The sequence below is a fragment of the Myxocyprinus asiaticus genome, chromosome 20 (assembly GCF_019703515.2).
Source record: "Myxocyprinus asiaticus isolate MX2 ecotype Aquarium Trade chromosome 20, UBuf_Myxa_2, whole genome shotgun sequence".
Taxonomy (NCBI): Eukaryota; Metazoa; Chordata; class Actinopteri; order Cypriniformes; family Catostomidae; genus Myxocyprinus; species Myxocyprinus asiaticus.
In genome coordinates this window covers 4,115,087-4,141,371 of record NC_059363.1, presented here as the reverse complement: position 1 = coordinate 4,141,371, position 26,285 = coordinate 4,115,087, and the positions used below count along the sequence as shown (strand labels likewise).

The 26,285-nt window shown below is 41.0% G+C and overlaps 1 protein-coding gene across 15 annotated transcripts; it reads right to left on the bottom strand.

Annotated features, from left to right (window-relative positions):
* Positions 1-117: 117 nt before the first annotated feature.
* On the bottom strand, positions 118-25,864 carry shprh (SNF2 histone linker PHD RING helicase). 15 transcript variants are annotated; one of them, XR_007892219.1, is made up of 32 exons: positions 25,727-25,864; positions 24,715-25,296; positions 24,414-24,543; positions 23,168-23,386; positions 22,968-23,046; positions 22,701-22,851; positions 22,467-22,563; positions 22,009-22,262; positions 19,391-20,050; positions 18,490-18,741; positions 18,258-18,336; positions 17,141-17,304; positions 16,543-16,799; positions 16,299-16,420; positions 16,116-16,204; positions 15,825-15,917; positions 15,603-15,710; positions 15,378-15,520; positions 15,105-15,278; positions 14,183-14,245; positions 13,473-13,698; positions 13,048-13,185; positions 12,853-12,954; positions 10,568-10,639; positions 10,289-10,477; positions 9,566-9,658; positions 9,392-9,478; positions 8,315-8,493; positions 8,147-8,227; positions 5,740-5,887; positions 5,279-5,314; positions 118-873 (listed from the first exon to the last, which is right to left on the bottom strand). XR_007892219.1 is itself a non-coding variant. In XM_051646397.1 (32 exons), the coding sequence occupies exons 2-32, from the start codon at positions 25,285-25,287 to the stop codon at positions 831-833; spliced, it is 5,046 nt and encodes a 1,681-aa protein (XP_051502357.1). In that variant the 5' UTR covers positions 25,288-25,296; positions 25,727-25,864; the 3' UTR covers positions 118-830. The 15 variants fall into 15 exon arrangements, 10 of the variants coding, with proteins under 10 accessions (XP_051502357.1, XP_051502358.1, XP_051502362.1 ...); XR_007892220.1 differs by having other exon boundaries at positions 5,750-5,887; XM_051646397.1 differs by having other exon boundaries at positions 5,795-5,887.
* Positions 25,865-26,285: the final 421 nt, after the last annotated feature.

Here is a 26,285-nt window from a genome sequence, read left to right as displayed (position 1 = left end):
TCCCTTTTGAAAGGGACATCTTTTGAGATACATTTTTTGTATTGCCAAATACACATATGTAAACTGAAATATTTAATAAACAGCACTAATATTAGTGAAGAATGTTTATTGGTTCAATTTCTCTGTTCACATATTCTAAGGAGTTTTTTTCTTCTTGAGATATTCAGTTAAAAATAAATATAATAATAAAACACTATACTTGGGTCATCACAAAAAGTACTGATGAGAAACATTTTTAAAGTGTGGTACTTCTTTGACAAAAAAAGTGCTCTTTTTCTTTTTACATTTTACAAGTGCTCGTTTACTAGTGAGTTTTACGGACATTGAATCACGTGTCTTTTGTCTTGGAAATAGCACCAGCTAAAATGTTTAAATGGTCTGCTACAACTTTCCGCAGACAGTCCAATGAATGGAGGGCTTGAACGGAAGACACTCGGACAAAGATTTGTGCTATAAAGTCAAACGATTTGCTTCCTAAGCATCATGGGAAAAAAAATTGGTTTTAAACCATAAAACCAAAACAGACTATACTACAAAAGAAAACAGGACAAGAGCGTAATTCATAGAACGTCACAAATAGTTGTTTTTTTTTCCCATTTATTTTGAACAACTTTACAGCACAGATTTACAAATCGTGATTCATGTGATATTACTGTGGGTTTCTTATAAAACATTTGTGATAAGACAAATCACATAAATGCTAAAATCACAAAACAGAATAATATCGCTGTAGGATGCTGGTCGGCAGTGGAGCACAAAGTCCAAAAAATAAAGAGAGTTCCATACGAAATCTTTAATCAGGAACTCGGCCAGTTCAGGAGGCAGTCCAATTAACGACTAGTGTCGTGAAACAATGAGAAACTCCAACAGGGTCTGAGAACAAAGACAAAAACAAAACTGACAAAACACAACTGACAGAGCAAAACAACTGGTCAACTAAGCAAGGCAAACGACATCAGACAGAAAACAAAGGGGAGCTAAAGTAGGGAGAGAAATCAAGAAAGTAAGGACAGACTGGCTGATAAATGAGCGGCTGCGATAATCAGACCTGAGCGAATCAGCTGTGAGGGCACGGCCATCACGTGGCACCTGTCAAAATGAAAACAAACACACAAGGTGAGGGAATTCACGGAGAGAGACAAGAGAAAAGCGGGTGGATCACTCGGCGTTCCTGACAATACCCCCCTCCCTCCAGGAGCGCCACCAGGTATTGAAACCCCGTCCCCTGGCATCCAGCAGTCTCCTGACAGTATATACAGGGGAACCGTCAACAAGATGGGGGGAGGGGGAGAAGACACAGGAGGGTTAAGGGAACTTTGACAAACAGGTTTAATGTGGGAAACATGGGATGAACCCTCCGCAGGGGTACCAGAAGTCCGAGTCGCACCGCCGCCGGACTGAGCACTTTGACAACAGGGTATGGCCTGGTGAATTTGAGTGCCAACTTACGAGCCAACACTCTGAGAGGGAGAATCTTGGTGGAGAGTCACACCCTTTACCCACAAACATACCTAGGTGCAGCAATCCGACGGCGATCGGCAGCAGCCTTGGTGTGCCCCCGGCCTGAAAAAGTGCCAACCTGGCCCTTCTCCCCCAGGTGCATCAGTAGTGCCGAATGAAAGTGTGAACCAAGGGGACTGCCACTTCCGGCTCCTGTGAAAGGAACAGAGGAGGCTGATAACCCAGGCAACACTGAAATGGGGATAAACCAGTAGATGACACAGACAGAGAGTTGAGTGTATTCGGCCCAAGTTAAGTGTTGAGACCAAGAGACTGGGTTGTGGGAAACCAGGCAGTGAAGCATCCGTTCGAGATCCTGGTTAGCTCGATCGGTCTGCCCATTTGTCTGGGGATGGAAGCCTGATGACAAACTGATGGAGGTGCCAATCTACCTACAGAACCCCACCAAAATTTGGATATGAACTGGGGCCCCCTATTGGAGACCACGTCCACTGGCAATCCATGTAGCCAAAAGACGTGGTCTACCACCCAGGTGCTGTCTCCTTAGCGGTGGGCAATTTGGAAAGAGGGATGAAGTGAACCGCTTTGGAAAAATGGTCCACGACAGTGAGGATTTCCATATTGCCACTGGACAGGGGTAATTCCGTAACACAATCCAGTGCAATAAGGGACCAGGGTGGGAGGGAATGGGAAGAGATTGGAGCAGACCAATGGGTTGCTTGTTGCCAGGTTTATTACGAGCACAGACCAAACAATCCCCCAAGAACTGACAGATGTCCTCCACCATGGCAGGCCACCAAAACTGCTGGCGAACAGCAGCCAGCGTCCTCCTGACTCCTGGGTGACATGTCAACTTGACCCCACTGGAGAGCGGCAGTCTGAACTGAGTCAGGAACAAACAGCAGACCGTCTGGGCACCCTCGGGCACCTCGACCCTGGCAAGAGCCTTCCTAGCGCGCCACTCGATGCCCCAGACGATGGCCCCCACCACGACATCCGAAGACAGGATGTCGTCAGGCAGGGAGCCCTCGTCTATGACAGCAGACTGACGTGAAAGAGCAACCGGCTTGAGATTTTAAGAGCCGGGATGGTAGGAGAGGGTAAAAATCAAAGCGCCCGAAGAAAAAGTGGCCTGTGCCGCCATGGACCACAGAAAATTCTTCTTTGTGGAGGTGAGCGCAGTCAGTGCCATGGCTACCCGACTGTAATTTCTAATAAACCTTCTATAGAAATTAGTGAAACCCAAAACTGCTGAAGAGGCTTTGCGGGAGTCGGGCACCAGCCAGTTGGAGACAGCCCTTACCTTGGATGGATCCATGCGAATTTCCACCGCCGAGATAACAAACCCCAGGAACGGAACTGACTGGAAGTGGAAGGCACACTTCTCCATCTTGACAAACAGCAGATTCTCTAACAACCTCTGCAACACTTGTCGGACGTGCCGGGTGTGTGTCTGGATGGGAGAGGAAAAGATAAGAATATCATCCAGGTACACAGACAAACTTATCCAGCATGTCTCTAAGCACGTCATTGACAAGTGCCTGGAAGACGGCGGGGCCATTAGTTAATCGGAAGGGCATAACCTGATATTCGAAATGCTCTGTGGAAGTGTTGAACGCCGTCTTCCACTCATCCCCCTGCCTGATCCGGACCAAATGATAGACATTGCAAAGGTCCAATTTTGTGAAGAACCAAGCCCCCTGCAAGATCTTGAAGGCTGAAGACATGAGGCAGGGGGTACCTATTCTTGAAGGTTATGTCATTCATCCCCCGATAATCAATGCAGGGACACAAGGAGCCATCCTTCATGAAAAATAATCCTGCGCCAGCCGACGATGAGGAACTGATGAGGCCGCAGCCAAAGACTCCCTGAGGTACTTATCCATAGCCTCCCTCTCAGGGGCGGAAAAGGAGTACAGCCATCCCCGAAAAGGAGAAGTGCCTGGGAGGATGTCAATGGCACAGTCATCGGGTTGATGAGGAGGCAAGGAGGTGGCCCGGGATCGACTAAACACCGCCCGCAAATCGTGGTAATCTGTCGACACTCCAGAGAGATTCCCCACTTCCTCCTGTAACACAAAGAAAGAAGAGACTGGAGAAGAGGCAGAACCAAGACAGTTGGATAAACAAAAGTAGTTCCACTGACTGAACAAATTCTGAGACCAGTCAATGTGTGGGTTGTGTTTGGACAACCAAGGATGGCCCAGGATAATGGGAACAAACGGTGAGTGCATAAGTAGAAAGGCCATCTCCTTGCAGTGGTTTCCAGAGATAGTCAAACTCACCAGAGCAGTAATCTTGGTGAGTGACTGGCCGTTGAGTGTGCTGGCCATCAAGGGAACCAAGAGATCTTGTATGCGGAGGTTCCACTTGGTCACCAGCTCAGCATCAAGGAAATTGCCCTCAGCCCAGGAATCGATCAGGATGGAACACTCATGTAGTGTCTACCCACCGCAGGATTGCATGGAGGAGAGTACGAGTGCCAGTGGAATTGGAGAGAGGTGTAGCGCTTGCCAGTATTCCCCAAACTACTGGTGAGCTTTGGCTTTTACAGGGCAGGTGATGGATCAGAAAGAGAGGACTCTGGATGGAGTGATGTTCTCCAGGATGGGTTAGTCAAGCGATGATGATGGCAAAGAGATAGTCGATGGTCCACTCTGATCATCATATCCACCAGATCATCGAATTGAGTGGGAAGATCATGAGCGAACATCTCATCCTTCACGTCCTCTGCCAGCCCATGCAAAAACATATCCACCTGAGCTGTCATGTTCCAGCTGATAGCCGCCGCCAGGGTGCGGAACTCGATGGAGAATTCCACTACTGACCACTCCCCTTGACGAAGGGCTGCAAGATGGAGAGCTGCTTCCCTGCCATACACAGGCCTGTCAAAAACCTTAAGCATCTCAGCAGAGAATTTCTCATAGGAAGAGATGAAAGGAATCTGTGGTAGGCCACTGGCGAGCCCGCCCATCCAGCAAGGTTTTGACATAAGCAACATTAGCACTCTCCGAAGAGAAAGTGACAGGCTGAAGCGAAAATACCACAGAGCATTGAGTAAGAAATGAACGACATGCAGAGGGCTCACCAGCATAACAGGGGGGAGGATTAACTCACAGTTCGGGTGCAGAGGGAGGAGGAGCGGTCGCAGGGGCGGCCGTGGTGATGGTAGCGGCAGCAATGGATAGAACTGAGTCCCGGTCCAACCGGAGACTGTGGAGCTGGTTGGTGATCCGAGAGGTCAATGCATCCACAGCTTGTCTGGCTCCAGCTATCTGTTCCTCATGCCGCCCCATAAAGCACCTTGAAGCTCCACTGCCAAATTCACTGACAATTCCTCCGCTGAGACCATTATGGTCGAATTGTTCTGTCAGGATATCAGAAGACTCAAAAGCAGAGGTGACTGAATAATAAGTCTTTAATGAAAAACCGAGGTTCAGGGGAACAGAATTATAATAATGAAAAAAACAGAATAATATCACTGTAGGATGCTGGTCGGCAGTGGAGCACAGAGTCCAAAAAATAAAGAGTTCCATGCGAAATCCGAAATCAGGAACTTGGCCAGTTCAGGAGGCAGTCCAATTAACGACTAGTGTCGTGAAACAAAGAGAAGCTCAAACAGGGTCTGAGAACAAAGACAAAAACACAACTGACAAAACACACGAATGACAAAGTAAAAAAAAAATGGTCAACTGAGCAAGGCAAACAACAAAAGACAATTCGACATCAAACAAAGGGGAGCTAAAGTAGGGAGAGAAATCAAAAGGGTAAGAAGAGACAGGTGCAGCTGATAAACAAGCGGCCGCGATAATCAGACCTGAGTGAATCAGCTGCGAGGGCCGTCATGTGGCACCTGTCAAAACGAAAACAAAACACACAAGGTGAGGGAATTCACGGAGACAGACAAGAGAAAAGCAGACGGATCACTCGGCGATCCTGGCAGGGTGTTAAAATTAAAACCAATCCAATATACAGCACGTACAATAATAGAAAAGTATTCAGATTTTTACAGACAGCTCATTTAACCATTAAAACATCATTTTTTATGCTCATAAAAGGTATTAATAAAAATTACACAGACTGGTAAACAAATCAATGAAACATTCTAGATAAACATGGATACAGCACTGTTTTTTGGTACATTAATTTTCTTTTCCACATTTAGTATAATGTATAAATTGCACCATGGAATAGATCATATACTGTAAAAAGGGGAATGTATAAAGCAAACATATAAGAGTGCTAGAGTGTAGCGGCTGGTATTATTGTAGTGTTCACCATCACTGGCCTTTAGACTGACAGGTTTAGTTGTGTGTGTAGTATCAGAGTTTACTCAAGAGCCTCGCCATCTTCAGTGAACAGCTCAGCCAGGTCTGCTACTGTAAACACAGAGGCCTCTGAATGCTTCATGGGTGTGGAGCTGTGACTGAAGAAAATGTTAGTTTTAAAGTTGCAAATCAATAGAAGACTTACATGTACAAATACTATTTATTACGGCTGTAAAAATGTAAATAATCTGTAACAATTTACAAAAAGGTTTTCGTTAACATTAGTTAATGCATTAGGTATTATGAACTAACAAATTAACAATATTTTTGCAGTCTTTATTAATTTTTGCTAATGTCAATTTATATTTATACAGTACAGTAGTTCATGTTGGTTCACAATGCATTAACTAATGTAAACAAATACTACTTTTAATGTTAAAAATGTATATGTAGAAATTATCACTACCCAAGAATAAGTTACAAATGTTAACGAATACAACCTTGTTGAAAAAGTCTTACCAATTAAATCAAATTACTTGATATGCTAATTAAATGATAGTTTAACCAAAAATAAAAATTCTTTCATCATTTACTCACCCTCATGCCATCCCAGATGTGTATGATTTCTTTCTTATGCAGAACAAAAAGATTTTTAGAAGAATATTTCAGTTCTGTAGGCCCGTACAATGCAAGTGAATTGTGACCAGAACTCAGAAGGTCCAAAAAGCACATAAAGGCAGCATGTGAGTAACAGATCAATATTTAAGTCCTTTTTTATCTAATAAATTTCCACCTTTGAACAGCCCCAACCAGTAGGTGGCTGAATGTGAAAGCTGCTTCCACATCAGAATGTGGAAGTGAAAATGTAGATTTATGGTAAAAAAAACTACTTAAATATTGATCTGTTTCTCACCCACACCTATCGTATCGCTTCATAAGACATGGATTAAACCACTGGAGTCTTATCAATTACTTTTACGCTGCCTTCATGTCCTTTTTTGGACCTTCAACGTTCTGGTCACCATTCACTTGCATTGTATGGACCTACAGAGCTGACATACTCTTTTAAAAAAAATCTTTTATGTTCTGCTGAAGAAAGAAAGACATACACATCTGGGATGGCATGAGGTTGAGTACATGATGAGATAATTTTCATTTTTGGGTGAACTATTCCTTAAATCATTTAATAAATCAATTAATTACTTAATAGAAATATGCTAAGTAATAACTGATTCAATCAATTTATTAACGTGCCAATTATTTAAAGACCCATGAAAAATCTTTCCTATGATCATGTATTTCTTATTGGAACAGGAAGGTTGTCCAGTGGCCTCAAATTTACCATGAAGACATTTTTCAAAATGAGTAAATTCCAACCATGTTTGTTGTTCTATAAAAAGAAACTCCGGAATCTTCTCAAAGTTGTCCATCAACTTTTAGGAGTTGAACTTAAAGGGATGGTTCACCCAAAAAATGAAAATTCTCTTATTTACTCACCCTCATGATATCCCAGGTGTATATGACTTTCTTTTTTCACCAGAACACAAATTTATTCTCAGCTCAGTAGGTCCTTAAAATGCAAGTGGATGGTGATCAGACTTTTGAAGCTCCAAAAAGAACAGACAGTCAGCATAAACGTCACCCATACGTCTAGCTGTCTTCTAAAGCGACACGATCGCTTTTGGTGTGAAAAGCTCAATATTTAAGTACTTTAACTCTAAATCATTGCTTCCGGTCGGCAGCTGCATGCATGTGTGACGTAACAGCGTTGGCCCGTGAGACACACGAGAACTAAGGCATGTGCTACACTCCCGGAAAAGCTTACAAGCGAGTAGGAGGAATGCTGTACAGAAGCTTCGTTGGTTTTGGTTTAGATCTGTATTTATCCGTTTCTGTACTCACAATGGTGCGTTTGTGTGCTTATCCTGGATGTCTCAACCGAGAGGAGAAAATGAGAGTACTCTGTAACATGGCAACAAGAATACATCACGAGAGACCGTGTGATCTCGACCCTCTCGTGAAGCTGAGTATTACAGTTAAAAAGTACTTAAATATTGATTTTTTTTTGCACCAAAAACGATTGTATTGCTTTAGAAGACATTAATTTAACCGCTGGAGTCATATCAATTAAGTTTATGCTGACTGTCTGTGATTTTTTTGAGCTTCAAATGTCTGATCACCATCCACTTGCATTTTAACGACCTACTGAGCAGAGATATTTTTCTAATTTTCTTCTGGTGAAGAAAGAAAGTAATACACACCTGGGATATCATGAGGGTGAGTAAATAATTAGATAATTTCTCATTTTTGGGTGAACTAACCCTTTAAAGCTAACAAACAGACAAAAAGCCACAAAACTCCAATTTTGATTTCATGGGCTTTGTTTAAAATTACTTCCTTTAGAGTCAGAAACGTACCTTTTTTCTGCTGTTTTTAGCATGGCTTGCATCCGCTCCTCAATGGTGGACTTTATCAGAAACCGATGAACAAATGTGGGTCTGTAAAATGGATGAGAATGAATTAAAATCAGCGCTTGTGAATGTGACGGGCTCCATTCTAACATGAACGAGTGGGCTGATGCTCACTTGGTCTGGCCAATCCGGTGCACTCTTCCAATGGCTTGAAGCTCATGGGCGGGGTTTAGAATGGGCTCCACCAGCAGCACATGTGTAGCTTCAATGATGTTCAGGCCGTTTGAACCCGTATGCAGTGGCAGCAGTAGGATGTTGATCTTCTCTTCATATTTGAAAGCACTCAGGTTCTCCTAACAAAGGAATGCACCAATTTTTAATTTCATTCAAATTATAAGTAAAAAGGTGTCAGTGCGGCTTAAAGATACCCAATGTTTGAAGGTTCAAATCCCAGAGGGGGTGATTCATGAGCCCTCAAGTGGCTTATTGCTTTTCTAATGCATTTCTATGAACACATGTACACCAAAACATTTTCTGTGAGGTGCTGAGTACAAAAATGGTATCAACTATAAGAAGAGGCTCACACACTTAATTTATGCTCCCAATGGGATATTTAATAAATAACAATGCATGCTTGTTGCTTGGATAAACAAGCTGACATGGTTGTATTTTAAATATTGCAACCATGTCAGTTCAATACATTTTCAATTAAATACTGTATTAGCATACCTGTATATAATTATTATATACCTATAATAAAGCAAAAAGCTACGAGAAGTCATGCATTACAGTGATTTTACCATGGGTAAGGGGTGTTCAGCAGAAAAACACAAGTGGCATGTCTAAAAACTCCGTAGTAAAAACACTGTGACAAAGTCTCAAGTGGATTATTGCTTTTATAAAATGGCAACAACAGAAATAAGAAATAAGACAAAAGACACAAATGTTCAATACAATTGTTAATAATAATCCAAATAGATTTTTCCAGTTATAGTTTTTAAGCCTTTCTCTGGCAACTTGGCGCATTAGTAAAGAATTCATATAGAACTCATGTGCGGCCACAGGTTTACCATATATAGCTATTTTACGGCTTCAAACATGACTTGTCCAATTAGAAATTGTAGTCGGAAATATTCATTTTATAAAAAGATATTAAATCACAGAAAGGAAAGGGAAAAATACCACCAACTGTTGAACTTTCATAATGGCCCAAAGTGTTGCTTATATTTCATTGTCTATCATAAAACAAACCTGAAATTTGTGAATGCCGTTGATCTGTGCAAACTCCATGTTATTGTCAAAAAGGGCTTTTGCAATGATGTCCAGGACTCCCTGCCACTGAGAGACGAGGAATAAACGTGAGGGCAAAGGTTAAGAGCTGTAGTCTGGTGTTTGATGTAGTAATTCATTTAATGAGAGCGTTACCGTGGAGAACACAAGAGACTTGGCTCCCGGGTCGGTCATCTGGATTTTCTTTAGGACCCGAACCACTGCTTCGACCTTCGTGGAGTGGCTACCCTACAGGTTAAAGAGATTACAGATCATATATGACCTACCTGAAACTGTCACGATAGTATTACAGTATATCATAATACATCCATTTGTTTTTAGTTTTTTTGGATTTTTTCCCCTTTTTCTCCCAATTTGGAATGCCCAATTCCCAATGTGCTTTTTAAGTCCTCGTGGTGGCGTAGTGATTCGCCTCAATCCAGGTGGCGGAGGACGAATCCCAGTTGCCTCCGCGTCTGAGACCGTCATCTTATCACGTGGCTTGTTGAGCGCGTTACTGCGGAGACATAGCGGCAACCACGCTCAACTCACTACGCGCCCCACCAAGAACGAACCACATTATAGCGACCACGAGGAGTTTACCCCATGTGACTCTACTCTCCCTAGCAACCAGGACAATTTGGTTGCTTAGGAGACCTCAGAACGCCCTGGGATTCGAACTAGAGAACTAGCGAACTCCAGGGGTGGTAGCCCGCGTATTTAACCACTGAGCTACCCAGGCTAGTGTAAATGCTTCTAATTTGGAATTTTAATACAATTCGTATTACAAATTATATTATAAGCACAATAATATGAGAGAAAAGTTGTAAAAAAACAAAAATGTATAATTTACTAACTGTAAATAAATCAGGACTTCACCTTCACAGGAATGTCCTCTCCCTGGTTTGCGCTCTGAGTGGTGAAGACATACGAGATCTCTGAATGTGATGTGGTTTGTCGGCATATGGCGCACTTTATAGCCCTACGTCGATTACCGACACTGTACTGCTCCACGATGATGGAAATACACTCGTTACAGAAACAGTGTCCACATGTCAGTACGGCCCACTGGCAAAAAAAAAAAAAAAGCACAGGTCACATCCAGAGTAACAAATACATCCTACAAACTCATGTTTTCTGTAGAGTTTTTTTCTTTACCTCCTGACCCAGTGGGCGAGCGCAGATAGGGCATGGTTCTGGATTCAGATCGCCTGTGGACATGTCCTGTGACTGAAACAGTTGATTAAAACATTAACTACATCATCACGTGGGACAGTTTAATTCATCAATATGCAACACAGGAAGCATTTATCTATAGAAATACTACAGGTAAACAGGGTTAAACGCCATATATCATGAATAAGGATTTTCCTTGCGCTTTTGATATATCAAAAAGAGAGTTTGATGCACAGTCCACCCGGGCTAATTCAGCATGGTATTGACATCACAACTTTGAGCACATATCAACTCTACTTAGTATTCAACAACCTGGTAGACCTCAGCAAAATTGTTTTACATTTTACATTCAAATTGGTTGGCCAATCATAACACAGGTCATTATGTTGGCTCGAAAAAACCAACAGTGTTATTCTACAGACATGGTTTATGGTTTTTAAAAATGTTCTGACTATAACTCCTCCTCGTGCATTCAAGCTGAAGCTACATCCACTAAACTTGGCACAGACCTTCAGACTGTTCTGACTCATGTTACTTTGTCTTTTCTAACTGATCAGAATTATGGTATTTGCACAGCGAGTGATTAAAAATCCCCCAAATCCCATTGACTCTCATTAAAGGTGCAGTAAGCTATTTTTTTCATGGAAAGGTATGCAAAAAATGTCCTACTCCCTGAAAGATATTAATTAAGTGTCCTGAGATATCTCTCCGGTCTCTGTGGCAGCTTCAGACTCTGTGAACAGCAAACAAAAATGTGTCCATGGGCCGCAGTCTCTGATGCTTTCTACCCGTCAATCATTTTGCGTGTTCTCATAGTGTTGCAGTTGAAGTGGATCATTGAGGCTTAAAGCCCTTTTCAGAATTATAATATTTTCAGTTGAGGGTGCTTTTGTGCTACTGTTGTCTTTGGCCTTGGGAACACACAATGCTGCTCAATTGCTAGGTTTCGATCTAAACGTTATCTTTGGAGGGCGGGTTTTGGATAGAGGGGCGTGGCTAATTCAACATATCCGTGTTGTGAAAAGTCTAGAAAGCTAAAATCGCTTACAGCACCTTTTTTTTTATATTAATTTTTTTTATTAATTTTTCTCCCAATTTGGAATGGCCAATTCCCACTACTTAGTAGGTCCTCATGTTGGTGCGGTTACTCACCTCAATCCGGGTGGCGGAGGACAAGTCTCAGTTGCCTCCGCTTCTGAGACCATCAATCCACGCATCTTATCACGTGGCTCGTTGTGCATGACACCGGAGACTTCCAGCAAGTGGAGGCGCATGCTACTTTCCGTGATCCACGCACAACTTACCACACGCCCCACTGAGAGCGATAACCACTTGATCACGACCACGAGGAGGTTACCCCATGTGACTCTACCCTCCCTAGCAACCGGGCCAATTAGGTTGCTTAGGAGACCTGGCTGGAGTCAGTCAGCACACCCTGGATTTGAACTCGCGACTCCAGGGGTGGTAGTCAGCGTCAATACTCGCTGAGCTACCCAGGCCCTCTTACAGCACCTTTAACAGATTGTTCAAATGGACCAAAACAATTAAAACTCCAACGGTCAAAAATTCTAATGTAAACAAGGCCTTTAATCTGCTTTAAAGGCGCGGTCACACTAACCTTTGCACGGCTAAATTCCGCAGGCGAAGGTGTGGGCGGACGTTGCGCATGTGTGAAACCAGCAAAAAAACAAATTGCCATGCAGCTCCTTTTTAATGCTGCACTTTATATTCTGTGAGAGTGAAGTTAAAAAGAAACTAACCGCTTAAATGGTGAAATTGTCCATTGTGAATATTCAGTGTAGCTGTGTACGAAGCACCGCCCACACAAAGGTCACTGCAAAATCCAAGCAACTTCCTATTGCTTCACCAAACCTGAACTCCACGCAAAATCCGCAAGGATAAATTCTTCGCCATCGGAAATCCATTGCACGAAATTCACGAACACGTGGATTCCCACTGAGATGACTATTTCGCCCTTGGAATTTCGCCGTGCAAAGGTAAATGTGACAGCGCCCTAACTGTCTCTTGCCTTGTTTTCTTTCTCTTTCTTTCTATCTGTAACCTTCAAACTAATTATTTTATTTTTTTTAAATTGGTGTTAATCTTTTAGACAAGGCTTTGTCAGGCCGACTTTAAAGTTTGTCTTGAGAGACAGGATGGAAACAGTTAAGACTGTTTTTGGTGGACTTCACAGAAGAAAAAAAAAAAAAAAATATTACAAAAGTAGAAAATTGCCCATCTTAATTGGGAAAGATGGCATGCTTTACCTTCTCCAGATTGGTGAGATAGAGAAACTGGCCAAGTTTCTTCTGTAGTTGTGATTTGGCCACTGCCCTATCATTCAAGAGCTTTATTCGGTTCTGTTCCACCTGTTCAAAGACAAACAGACACATTTTCGTACTTCTCTTGGTGTAAATCACAAATCATATTTTAGCTGTTGGGGCTCTTTGTGTTTTCATTACCTCGTGTGGTTCTATGATATGCAGAACTTTTGGTTTTGGTTCATCAGGTAATCGTACACGCATCCTTTCTGTGGCCATGCCCAGTTCATCGATGGCTGACACATGATCTCGTAGCGACATCCAGTACTCATGCAGCAGCTGGCGGGACATAAGAATCTTTAGTGTTTGTCATGCAATTACTCCTCTGTGCTTCATGGGGACAGTCACTGTAAAGTCCATGGCACCATTTTACATGGAATATCTTAAGCCATTTTGCTTTTCGGGTTAGAACAACATGAGGGCGGGTACATTTTCATTTTTGGGGAAACTCTCACTTTAAGAATACGATTTTAATCAGTGTATGGTGACATGCAGAAACAGATTCTGACTATGTCGTAATAAAGAAAGATTCTTCTATTCTAGTAAGACAACATATGGTCCCAAACCTTATATTCTTTTTTCCAGGACTCGAAGAGCTCCATAAAAGTGTTTCCCTCCTCTATGAGGCCAGACTCCATGCGCCGGATCTTGGCGAAGGACAGGGTGGCTTTAAGGGCTCGTTCTGTCTCGCTGGCAGCCCAGAGACCTCGACTAGTCGTGGGGAGTCTGTCATCAACCAGCCCATCCTCATCTTCAATCATCTCCTCGAAGAAGGCCGTCTGCCCCTTCACCCTGCCCAGAACACAGGCAATACAGTCTGTGAGCCTTTACTTTTTTCTATGTGTAATCTTTTAAAGAAATAGTTCCCCCTAAAATGAAACTATTGTCAACATTTACATTTTTTTCTACCGTGGAACAACAAAGTTATTTATTAGAATTAGAACATCCAAGCTGCTCTTTTCCATGCAATAAAATAAGTGATTTATGACCACAGCTGTCAAGCCAGATATTTTTTAAATAAGCTTTATAGGCAATAAAGAATTATTTTGTATGGCTTAAGAACATTTGGAATCTAGTGTACATTTCATATTCACTACTTTTATGATGCATTTTTGGAGCTTCACAATCCTTGGTCCCCATTCTGCTAAATTTATCCTTTGGTGTTCCACGGAGAGGTTTGGAATGACATGCGGGTGAGCGGGTGATGACAGAACTTTCATTTTTAGTGGAGCTATCCCTATAAATTCCACACTATCCAGTGTGTTTTATAACTTACGTGTGAGAGAATAGTTTTGACTCGTAGTCTGTAAAAAGTTCGTCCGCTTTGCAAAATACACAGCTAAAGAACAAATAAATAAAAAAAACAAATGTTAAATTCAAAAGAAAAACAACTACAATCATTTGTAAGTATGAGATTTAAAGAAGAAGAGAGTCATTCCTGTGACACTAGCTTCTTCTAACAAAATATCAATAATGTTTCCAAACACACACAGTCTCAGGGATGCCATGCATTATTATTTTTTTAAAGATCACGTGATAAAGTCAATATAACTTGCCTTCTTTATTATATTGAAATTGTGAGAAAAATAATAATAATGCACAATCTCCGTGGGCTTGTTGAAATGTTTTAAAGAGCCCATATTATGCTCATTTACAGGTTCATAATTTTATTTTGGGGGTCTACTAGAATAGGTTTACATCCTTTAATGTTCAAAAAACACATTTTTCTCATACTGTACATTGCTGCAGATATGATAGCTCTTTTCACCCTCTGTTGTAGCTCCTGTCTCTTTAAATCCCCCCTTTCCAAAAAGCCCAGTCTGCACTGATTGGTCAACAGCTTAGAGCGGGTGTCGGAAATGTAACTCCCCTTACCATAACCAAAGTAGTCCTATTATGCAAATGTGTTACATAGTGACATAGCTAAGTCAAGGAAGTAATGGCAGGCAGTTCAGGAGCAGTGTTTACTGTGGGAGACGATAACTCCCTTTGGCATGGACTTTGTGCTTTGTAACTTTGCAGCCCTTTTACATGCACAAACAGCTATATTACACACTAAAGGAAAGGTAAAATCCCCAAAAGCATAATAGGGCCTCTTTAAATGTTTGTTTAAACAGTCAATATTTCTGCAGTTCCATTTGGCGGCGCTAGTGTAATAGAAATTACACACTTCATCTAGAACATTGAAAAGATTTTACTTGTTCAGTGGCATACGAACGGGCCGCAGGTGGCAAAGTGTCGTCTCCTCGATGACTTGTTGTGACGGTGGCCCCTCTAGCTTCTTAACAGCATCCTGGACAGTTTTCTGCGATTTCATCAAATCATCCATTTGAGTGCTGAGCAGAAACTGAAGCCCACGGGCATCTCGAAACCTACATATGAGAGATTTCATTAAATATGTGCAACAATACCTATGTCCATGCTAAAAAAACACTAATCCGCAATTCATTAAGGAATGGATGCTGGATTACTTGTCTGCTAATGAGAGCTTGTTGGCTTGTTGTTTATAACTGCAGGTCAGCTCATTTTGGATGCGGCTGATGAGGTCATCGTCCATGGAGTACTGCATCGCCTGCTGTATGACGTCCAGCCACCAGGGGGAGCGAAGGTTTACCTAAGGCACGGTACACAATTATTTAAAAACGTAAGAAAAAAATAATTAAAAAGCTGCAATTGGACGATCTCTGTGCTTTTACCTTGCGTTTTAGCTCTTTAATGTGTAGAAGAACAGGTTGTAGGTTCTGATGTGCTTCAGAAACCTCTGAGTTCACCTTGGCCATGTAATGTTGCTTTAGCTGTTCAGCCTTAGGAGAAAACACAAAGAACCAGAACTCATTTGCAAACCAAACCCACATTCTGATTAAAACAAATACTGCATGTAACATAGGTGTCTTGTGGGCTTGACTCATTATACCAACCTCTTCTTTTAGACTGTCATCTCTCAGGGTTGGAGGTATCCCGGGATGCTTAGCATTTAGAAGTTCCATCAGATTGTGGGTAGCGTGAAGCCTCTATATTTTCAGCCAAGAAATGTTAAAAGCCAAAGAAAGACTGTGAGTGAGTGTTCATTTAAAGAGAGTGTTTACATAAAAAGAAACTTATTTGAAGAGGGAATAAATTGAATTAGAATTGGAACTGAATATGAATTGAACCATTACTGGAACTGAATACGAGTAGAAATGAACTGAAATTGAATTGCAATTCTTTACCTGAAGGGAATCAGTTTTCAGTCTTGCTTTATGTTCTTCAGATGATCGTAACACTTCTCTGTACATCTCTGCTGCATCTACAAACTCGCCTTAAGCAGACAGGAAATGTAGTTACATATTTACAAATGTCCACAGCAGCCAGCACATCTACAGGTGAATAAACAGGTGTTTACTGATTAGTACCTCTGATGATATGGATTCCAGCCAGACCATTAAGAGCACACACCAGCTGCCTGTGAGCCTCTTCACACTCCACACGACACTTCTTCTGCAGGGACTTCAATAACTCCTCCATAGTCATTGTGCTTCAACAGGAAAATCAGTTTGGACAAAATGAACAAGAGTACTTAATTTCCCAAACAACCGATCACTTATTCAAACATCTGTGCCCTTTAGGAATCTTTCTAGGAATCAGTAAGGAACCCACCTTTTCTGGAAAGGCAGGAATTCTCCCCTGACGGCTTGCGGATGGCAGCAGGCCTGGCGTAGTCGCAGAAGCGGGTATAGTATAGTGGTGACAGTGCGTCTGTCCAAACTGCCCAGCTTCAGCGACCAATCAGAGATCTTCCTTAGCTTGAGAAGAGCATCCTGGGAGCAAACCTCATGCTGGCGATGGTAAAAGTGTCCTTCTACTGGGGAGAAGTTGAGCCAGTGGATCTCTTCTGCTTGAGGGGGAATTTGGATCTGCAAAGCACATGCCATCAAATTAAGACAATGACGAGAGTCTGTTAACCTTGTAATCATTTTATTACTCAGAATTTTGTATTGCTTTCCAGTAAAAATATCAAAACTTGCTGAAAACGAGACGAAAAATGACAACATTTTTGAAACATAAACCTCACTGAATTTTGTTATATTTCTCTAAAAACAAGTCGTAATATTTTGCCAATTTGCTTTTCAAGTAAAGATGTCTTGTTTCAAGCATGTTTAGATATTTTTACTTGTAACCAAGACAAAAATACAGACTTTTTATTATAATTTTTTTGTAGTGCATAAGGACATTTTTGTGGTAGTTAACCACTAACCTGATCAATGACATCTTTTTTGGCAGATCGCCACAGTAGTTGACCAATGACACTGTACAGCGGTCCCGTATTGCCATGGCGGTACGGGCGATAGAGTAACTGGTCCCACCAATACTTAACCCAGTAAGGATCAACACCCAAGAACAGGACAAGACCATACAAATCTAAAAGATTCAATAAAAAACATATTAAATAAAAAAACAAAAAAAACAAACATTAAATCAAAAACAATGTCATTTCTGGTTATATTGGGTTGTCTTTCTAGTGTTCCAGCACTACATATATTTGCACAATCAAGCTTTAGAGTAGGGCTGGGTGATATATAGAATATTTATGATATATTCCAAATTATTTTGATGCGTTATAAAATTATATATAAATATATAAAAATATTATTTGGCAATGAAAGCCTGAGCTTCTCCTAAAGACTGCGCCATAGGCCAGTGTCTTAAGAAGTGCAGAGATAGCATTTTTTGCATTAATTAAAATGTTTTATTATTTAAATATCATTATTAAATATATTATTTATTATAATATGTTACATATGTAAAAGTTGCTGTTTATTACTATTTACTGGTTCATTATATAAATTAAAATGATTAAATATCAATCTCAAATGTTCATTTACTGAAAAACAGCATGGAATATACAAATCTGTACTGCATTTAGTATACTTGGCAACAATGGTTTCGATGAAAAGTTGGTTAGAAAATAAATAAAAATAAGCCTTTTCATAAGGCCGACCGGAGACGGCAGTGTGACAGAGAGAGTGTTACGGACAGCTGTCCGACACCTGTGTATGTGTTTGTCTTTTTGGTTAAGTTTCTCATTAAATTATCATTTATACTGTCAAGCCGGTTCTCGCCACCTCCTTTCCACTGAACTGTGTTACACTGCCTTCTCCGGTCGGCCTCATCCCTGTCAGGCTTAATGAGCCTAATTAGGGGCCGGGTGTGTGGAATCACGACCCGGCCCCGCCCTCCGCCCTCCGACACAGAACAAATACACAAACAGCAAGATTAATATTAGCATAAGGCTGAGAAATTTCAGATATATTTTTAGCTTCAAAACCCAAGTCAGACATTAGCGAGATATTAATTTATTCCAGCTTTCTCACCTTCCAAACCTCTCTGCACAGGTGTTCCACTGACACACCAACGATTAACAGATGTGAGACGCAAAGCCATTTCTGCAGCCTGAAAAAAAGAGAGAGAGAGATTGAATTTCTAATAGTAAAAATTTACTTCCTTGCCTTTTCATTGGCCCCAAATGAAGCTATTCTCTGTCTGTGTAATCTTTGAGAGGCAAACATGGTAAATATTTCTATGCTGTAATAATGATTTGATCACCTTGGCTGTGGTGCACTCCACCATCTGAGCTTCATCCAAACAAACGCGCCACCACTCCACAGCCACTAGAGGGCTCGGTATGGCCATGTAGCGCTTCTGGTTGCGGAATCGTCGGCCATCTTTGCTATTGCTGTGGGGGATGTCGACGTAATTGAGTTCAGTGCGCAACACGTCATAAGTGGTGATGACCACATCTTGCTCGGCCAGAATGTGAGGCTGAATAAAACCGTGTCTCTTCACACCCTGATACACCTGAAAAGTACAGTTTGATACAGCTTGAAACTTAAGTAATGACTGTGACTTAGCATTAGCCAGCTTCAGCCGTGAGCAGCTCTTTTTGAAGTAAAGTTTTTGAACAAATCTTTTAAGTGAACAATAAAATCCTAACACTGATTTTGTATTTGTATTTGATGGATGGAGGAACTTACTGTGAAAGTATGCGACCGTAAGCACAAAATGGCAAAGGAATTTGGCTGGACTAAAAAAAAAAGATTCAGTTAACACTATATATTGTTCGGACAGACTTACCGGTTGAACGGCATCGGTGAAGAAATTCCATCAGATTCAAAACAAGATCTGGACAACAGTGGATATCGTTCGGAGGTTTTTGGTGACTTAACGGTAATTGGGAAAGAATTTTGGTTGGAATGATTTCATGATGTCAGACTCAAAACTAAATTCGGTCAGCTTTAGTAGTTGTTGGGAGGATTTAAGGACTAAACTACGCTGAATGAGACTTACACCTACTGGAGTAAAGATGAAGCGTACAGCCAAACATCATTCAAGATATCATGCAGGAGTCACTGAACAAATCAGCAAATTCTTCTGAAGTTAGTAGAAACAAAGTCCCTACAACTAATGAGTATGACTAAATAGTAGTAGATCTCTGGTTGCTCCTTACCAGCACTCTGAGGGAGGATGTGTGAATGTGCCGGTTAATTTCATCCACCCACTGGTGGCAAATGGAGCTGGGAGAGATGATCAGAGTGGCACCAGTAGACACAGGTGTCATGGCCACCAGGCAGTGAGGGCAATAGAACGGAGTCGTTTCCAGGTTCTCCTCTTTGTAATTAACACACTCAGCGTGCTGCCAGAGCAGACAGTTCAGGCACTGGACCCGAGCCTTATAGTCCACGAGACCGAGCTCTCCACAGATGCACTCGAAGCGGTAATCCGGTGTATTGAATGGGACGACAGATGCTCTGGTTGGGGTTTTTGGTTCTGGTTGAGCACTTTGGAAAAGTTCTGATTCTGTACTCTCAATATGGAGATTTCCACTGTCTTCTGTTGTTCCTTGACTGGGCTCATCTTCATCAGTGATGTCTACTGGCGTCTTGAGCTGTGGATGCTCAGAGTAAGTGCTGCTCTGGACACTGGGTTTCACAGGCTCCAGAAGGGAATCTGGTTCACACTTTAGTTCCTCTGTGAGGAGAGGCGGTTCCACACTGCCTACTGTATCTTCAGAATCTGATGCTGTGGTGTAGGAGGTCATTGATATCTCTTTCTCCTGAACAGAAACACGACGAGATGTTCTCCTGGGAGTGACGTTCTCAACTGACTTCTAAAAAAAAACAAAAAAACAGTACCTAATATTTTATTAAAAGGAATGTTCCAGGTTCTATACAAGTTAAGCTCAAATGAATCATGTTGATTACCACCTAAAAAATAATCATCCCTCATCCCTTGTTTATATATACTGGGGACCAAAAGTTTGGAATAATGTACAGATTTTGGTTTCGGAAGGAAATTGGTACTTTAATTCACCAAAGTGGCATTCAACTGATCACAAAGTATAGTCAGGACATTACTGATGTAAAAAACAGCACCATCACTATTTGAAAAAAAGTCATTTTTGATCAAATCTAGACAGCAGCCATCACTCCAACTCCTTATCCTTGAGTAATCATGCTAAATTGCTAAATTGGTACTCGAAACTCACTTGCCATTATATCAAACACAGTTGAAAGCTATTTGGTTCATTAAATGAAGTTTAACATTGTCTTTGTGTTTGTTTTTGAGTTGTCACAGTATGCAATAGACTGGCATGTCTTAAGGTCAATATTAGGTCAAAAATGGCAAAAAAAGAAACAGCTTTCTCTAGAAACTCGTCAGTCAATCATTGTTTTGAGGAATGAAGGCTTTACAATGCTTGAAATTGCCAAAAAACTGAAGACTTCATACAAGTGTGTACACTACAGTCTTCAAAGACAAAGGACAACTGGCCCTAACAAGGACAGAACGAGATGTGGAAGGCCAGATGTACAACTAAACAAGAGGATAAGTACATCAGAGTCTCTAGTTTGAGAAATAGACGCCTCACATGTCCTCAGCTGACAGCTTCATTGAATTCTACCCGCTCAACACCAGTTTCATGTACAACAGTAAAGAGAAGACTCAGGGGTGCAGGCCTTATGGGAAGAATTGCAAAGAAAAAGCCACTTTTGAAACAGAAAAACAAAAAGAAAAGGTTCGAGTGGGCAAAGAAACACAGACATTGGACAACAGATAATTGGAAAAGAGTGTTATGGATCTTAACCCCATTGAGCTTTTGTGGGATCAGCTAGACTGTAAGGTGCGTGAGAAGTGCCCGACAAGACAGACACATCTATGGCAAGTGCTACAGGAAGTGTGGGGTGAAATGTCACCTGAGTATCTGGACAAACTGACAGCTAGAATGTCAAGGATCTGCAAAGCTGTCATTGCTGCATGTGGAGGATTTTTTTTTTTGAAGTAGTTTAAGACATTTTTTTCAAATTGTAATAGTAATTTTTCACGTTATTATTGTCCTGACTATACATTGTGATCAGTGAATGCCACTTTGGTGAATAAAAGTACCAATTTCTTTCCATAAAGAGCAAAATTTGTACATTATTCCAAACTTTTGGCCCCCATTGTATACATTTTTGTGTGTGCAAAAAACGCAGTTACAGTGAGGCACTTACAATGGAAGTGAATAGTTTATAAATGTAAAACTACAAACCATTTCAAAAGTATAGCCACAAGACGTAAACTTTATACACGTTAACATGATCGTGGTGTGATAAAATCAGTGATTTACCAATGTTACAGCGTTTACCGTATTACAGGGTTTCACAGCGTTACGTCGTCATGACAATGAAGTTGTAATATTGGATGTATCTTTACACAAATAAGATTAATAAGAGATTTTATCATACTAAAATCATACAACACACATCATGTTTACATCTTGTGACTATACCTTTGAAACAGTGTGTGTTTCAACGTTTACGGACTGGCCCCATTCATTTCCATTGTAAGTGCCTAACTAGAACTGCGATTTTAGCTTTTTTCTTAAACAAGTTACAGTCTAAATTTTTTGCGGTAATCAACATTATGCCACAAATGCTGTCGATTGAGCTTAACTTGTACTGAACCCCGAACCTTTCTTTAAAAAATGCATGCTCCATTCTGTCTATTTAAAGTATAATATACTGTATATATACTATTTAATTTACAAAAGTATGAATATTCAAGATAGCAAATGTGAAAATTACACACAGTTCGAAGAGTTGCAGGTCTCTTCTTTTCTTTGTAGTTCTTCCCCAGTTTGAAGGATCCTGCTAACCCTCGCCCTTTGATCTGCTCCACAATGTTCTCACTAATTAGCTTGGTTAGGATTTTTTTTATGTGGTTCCGGTTCTTCAGGGTGTCGTACTTGTACATGGTTCTTAAATAAGTAAAAATTGCATTGACTGAAGCACCTTTCCCAACCTTCATTTCTTTAATCGCAGTCAACAGCATCTCACGAACAGCTTCAAGGAGAGAGGACATGCATATATATTTAGAATTAATGCTGTCAGACTTCTTTCTAGCATTTTTCCCTTTCAGACTTGATGGGATCATATGACTTCATGTAACAGAAGCTTATTATACAAAGCACTGAGGGCAGGATTTCCAAAATTAAATTTCAAGAAAAGAGTTTGTTGGACAACAGAAGTAGGCACAAACATTCTCACCTGGATAGGTGATCTTCTCCTTGGGTCTCACCTCATGTTTAATTGTTCTTTGTCTCTCTAATGGAGGTGGAGGGACAAAATAATTTACAGATCGTCCCTGGAGATGACAGAAAAAAAAGACTGAGACAACAGAGCAATTCTTGGATGGTGCAACAATATATTTTATTCTCCCCTGCCATTTAATTCTCCAAACTAATATGCACATTTCAAGACAAGTGTTTTTTGCAAACTTACCATAGGTAAAGTGAGAGCCCCATGTTCCAGGTTTTGCCGGGTATTACATAGAATAAGGGCTAGTACTTCCACGGTTTTCCCAAGCCCCATCTCATCAGCAAGGATTCCCCCAGGCCAGTCCATTCCAGCCAGGGGAAACTCTCGGATCAAGCTATGAGAAGGCCAGGGCATTAAGAACAATGACCATGAAGGCAGATCAAGGGACATTTTAGTTGTGGTATTCTTAAAAACTCCTTAACAGCAATTTAAGTAGAGAAAGAATCTTACCATCCAGTGTAAGGATTGTAAAAGAGTTTTTTGCCACAGATTGTGACCACTTCTCTCCAAAGAAAATGCAACCGTTGCTCTGTACGAGAAAAATAAATAACAGTTAACTGGTATGGAACAAACTCTTTTTTTTATGAATTCACATACTAGTGGAATGTGCAAAACAATTGCTAAACACTTATTTAGAGAAAGATCCGTACCTTTGGAGCTAATGCTTTTATACTTCTCTCTACTCAGCATCCAGTTGACCGCCTGGCTCTGATAGGGTCTCAGCACTGGAATGAGTCCTGGATGCTGGACATCAAAGCTCTGCCCCGCTGCCTCTGTCTGGTGGCGGTGCCTGACATAATCATACAGCTCCTCAATGTTCTGACGCTCCAGATCAGTGTCACACTCCTCCTCTTCATTCTCCATCACCTCTATCATAAAAGGAAAAAGATAAATAAAAAAAAGCCCAAAGGCAAATCTTGCACCACGGGACCTATTGTGCCTAGAGATGAAGCTGCATCACTGGGCCTACTGAGCCCACAGATGGAGCTGCACCATGCGACCTACTGAGCCCAGAAATGGAGCTGTATCATCAGGCCTACTGAGCCCAGAGATGGAGCTGCATCACAGGGCCTACTGAGCCCAAAAATGGAGCTGCACCACTGAACCTACTAAGCTAGAGATGGAGCTGCGCCACAGGGCCTACTGAGCCCAGAGGCAGAGCTGCAACACAACCCACTAAACAGTTTTCTAAAGTCATGACCAGCTATATAAGTAAATAATGTTACTTTTGCTTGGTATCCACACAAGGATACCAGAAAGAGATATGGAAGGGACATGATGTAACTATTAACTGTTAATAGCAAACTCCAACCAGTAATCTAAAACCAGAACAGTGTATTAACTACTGTCTTAACAAATTTTAACTGATTTTTACAAAATAACTAAATATAACAGAATATGAAAGCCTGACGTCTTAAGGGGCAGTCACACTAGGCTTAGAGCATGGCCATTTTTTTCTGACAATGCAACGAACCAGGATATGATGTCACGTGGGAGGGCTTCTGTTGTAAGTAAATAATACTTCACAAATAATATTGTATAAAAAATGTTAAAATATATTGTCTACTCACTTTCCTGCAACAATATATCATGCAGCTTTAAAATATGGATTCTTTGTATTGATCCAAGGGGTCAGGGTGTGACATTCCGATCTTCTATTGGTCATGTGTCTTCTCTTTGTACGAATTCACGGTTCAGTTCACCAAGCTTGAATTTTGGTACGCAGCGTAGTACAACTTTCTTCGCATTAGCTTGCCTTTCTGGTCTCCCGCATTCAAATGCATTTCAATGGGAGTGAATGGAGCACAAAGTGCAGTGTAACCACCCCTTGTCTGAAGAAGTAACATTTAGCACATTTATTTGCAATTGCACACGTTGCTAAAGAGCAAAGATTACCAGGGATGATGAAGTCGTAGAACAATTCCATTAATTTCTGCAAAAGTTGACTGGCTTTTTTAATGCGTCCATTTCCTTCACTGAGAAACTCAGGTCTGCCCAGTCCCAGCTCAAGAAGAAAAATTTTCAGCTAAAAAAAAAAATAAACACAGTGATTTGTTTATTTTGAGTGCTATTGTTTGGGAAAATAGACTCATTTACGGCCATGATCACAAATGGATCACTTAAGATTGACACAGATATAGTCTAGTAACTTTGCAAGCTGTACATCACTCATTTATGATTATTTTGGAATACACACCTTCAAAGATCCATCTCCTGCCATGTGGTGCAGTTTAATAATCTTCCTCTTCTGTAGCCAATCCAGATCCTCCAACAGCAATCCACCAAAGGAACAATCAACTGGCACAGGGCTGAGTGGATCCCCGCTGATCTTATCACCCAGCTCATTACAATTCAAACTCAAACTCAGTCTGTCACCTGTTTGCTGGAGGCACAAGACATCATCTCCAAGCTCAATTGGAATCTTTGCATACAAGGTAAACTCTCCAATTAGCACATTCCACTCCTGATCCAGAGCAGACAGAGGCATCACATTCAGTTCTATGGTATCTAGAACAGAGTTCTGTGTGGAGGAACTTGGTTCCTGTTCTGATGGCCCTTCTGCAGAAGATATAAAAAACTGGTCTCCCTCACCCAGGCTGCTCTCAAGCACTGGTCCAACCAGACAGCTGTCAGATGGTGCTGGGAATGACTCCTGAATGTCTTCAAGATCTCCTTCAGTCCTCCGATCTTCAAGCATATTCCAGTCGAGTCTCCTTTTGGCCTCCTCGTCCACGCGCACCGGCGGCGCGCGTTTCCTCCTGCTGCTCATAGTGGAAACCTGCAAAGATACATTGATACAAAAGTTGTTACTTTGTATTTGTAAATATTGAGACAAAACCGTTACATGCATACCACGAAATTGTCTGCAACAATGTATCTGCTTTGCGCAACACGCACTGTTTAATGCTGCAGTTAGTTACATTGTTGCATGTCACATTGTAACATTTAAGGCTCCTAGTTATAATTTCAGACATTAGTGTTTAAAAACAATTGATGTGAAAACCGACGTTACTGCACTGACATAATTGCTTGGAAGCTATAAATATACATATATACATAAGCGCGATTTTTGTCTTAACTCAACTGAAATGATTTTTGCGTAATGTAAATTAGTAATCAAACAGTATAGCAATTCATATTCCATTCATTCACCCAAACCATAAAGAATAGCTATCAAAACATTGCCTTATCATAAGTCATAAACGTACCTTTGGTGTGCCCTGGTATGTTCTCTTGTCAGCTGCAATGTAACCACATAAAATAACTTTAATAAGCTTCAAAACCCGCAAGACATTTTCATTCGTTTATCCGCCATATTTACAATACAGGAAGTGACGTCACTCTGGACCAAAACAAAAGACACTTTAGCCTTTAGCTTTCTAACACTAGACGCTGGCGCGAAAGGGGCTCACTTTGGTCGTGAAACGTGTTACTTTTCTCAGCGCTAGAACTGGATGGACCAATCACATTCGTTTAAGATGAAAATAATTTCATTGAAATTTCAACTCACTTCCTTGTATGAAATTTCAACTTCACATCCTTACTTTTTAGTGTATAAAAGTCTCTAATGAGACATACAACGTCCTGGGAACAGGACAGTGTTGGGTAAGTTAATCAAAAATAGTAATCCACTACAAATTACTAATTACTTCTCTCAAATTATAATCAGATTACTTTAATAATTACTTAATTGGACAAGTCATCACATTACTTATTACTTTAATTTTAAGTTACTTTCTAAAACATATTTGCTCTCAACGAATTTAA

Bases quoted from the DNA above. Each gene is read 5' to 3' on its own strand.
- shprh (XM_051646396.1), bottom strand. From the start codon at position 25,287: ATGAGCAGCAGGAGGAAACGCGCGCCGCCGGTGCGCGTGGACGAGGAG. The intron at 22,263-22,466 runs GTGAGAATGTTT...CTCTCCTTGAAG, and splicing joins GGAGAAGATCACCTATCCAG to CTGTTCGTGAGATGCTGTTG. The intron at 17,305-18,257 runs GTGAGAAAGCTG...TGAATCTTTTAG, and splicing joins TGTGCAGAGAGGTTTGGAAG to ATTTGTATGGTCTTGTCCTG.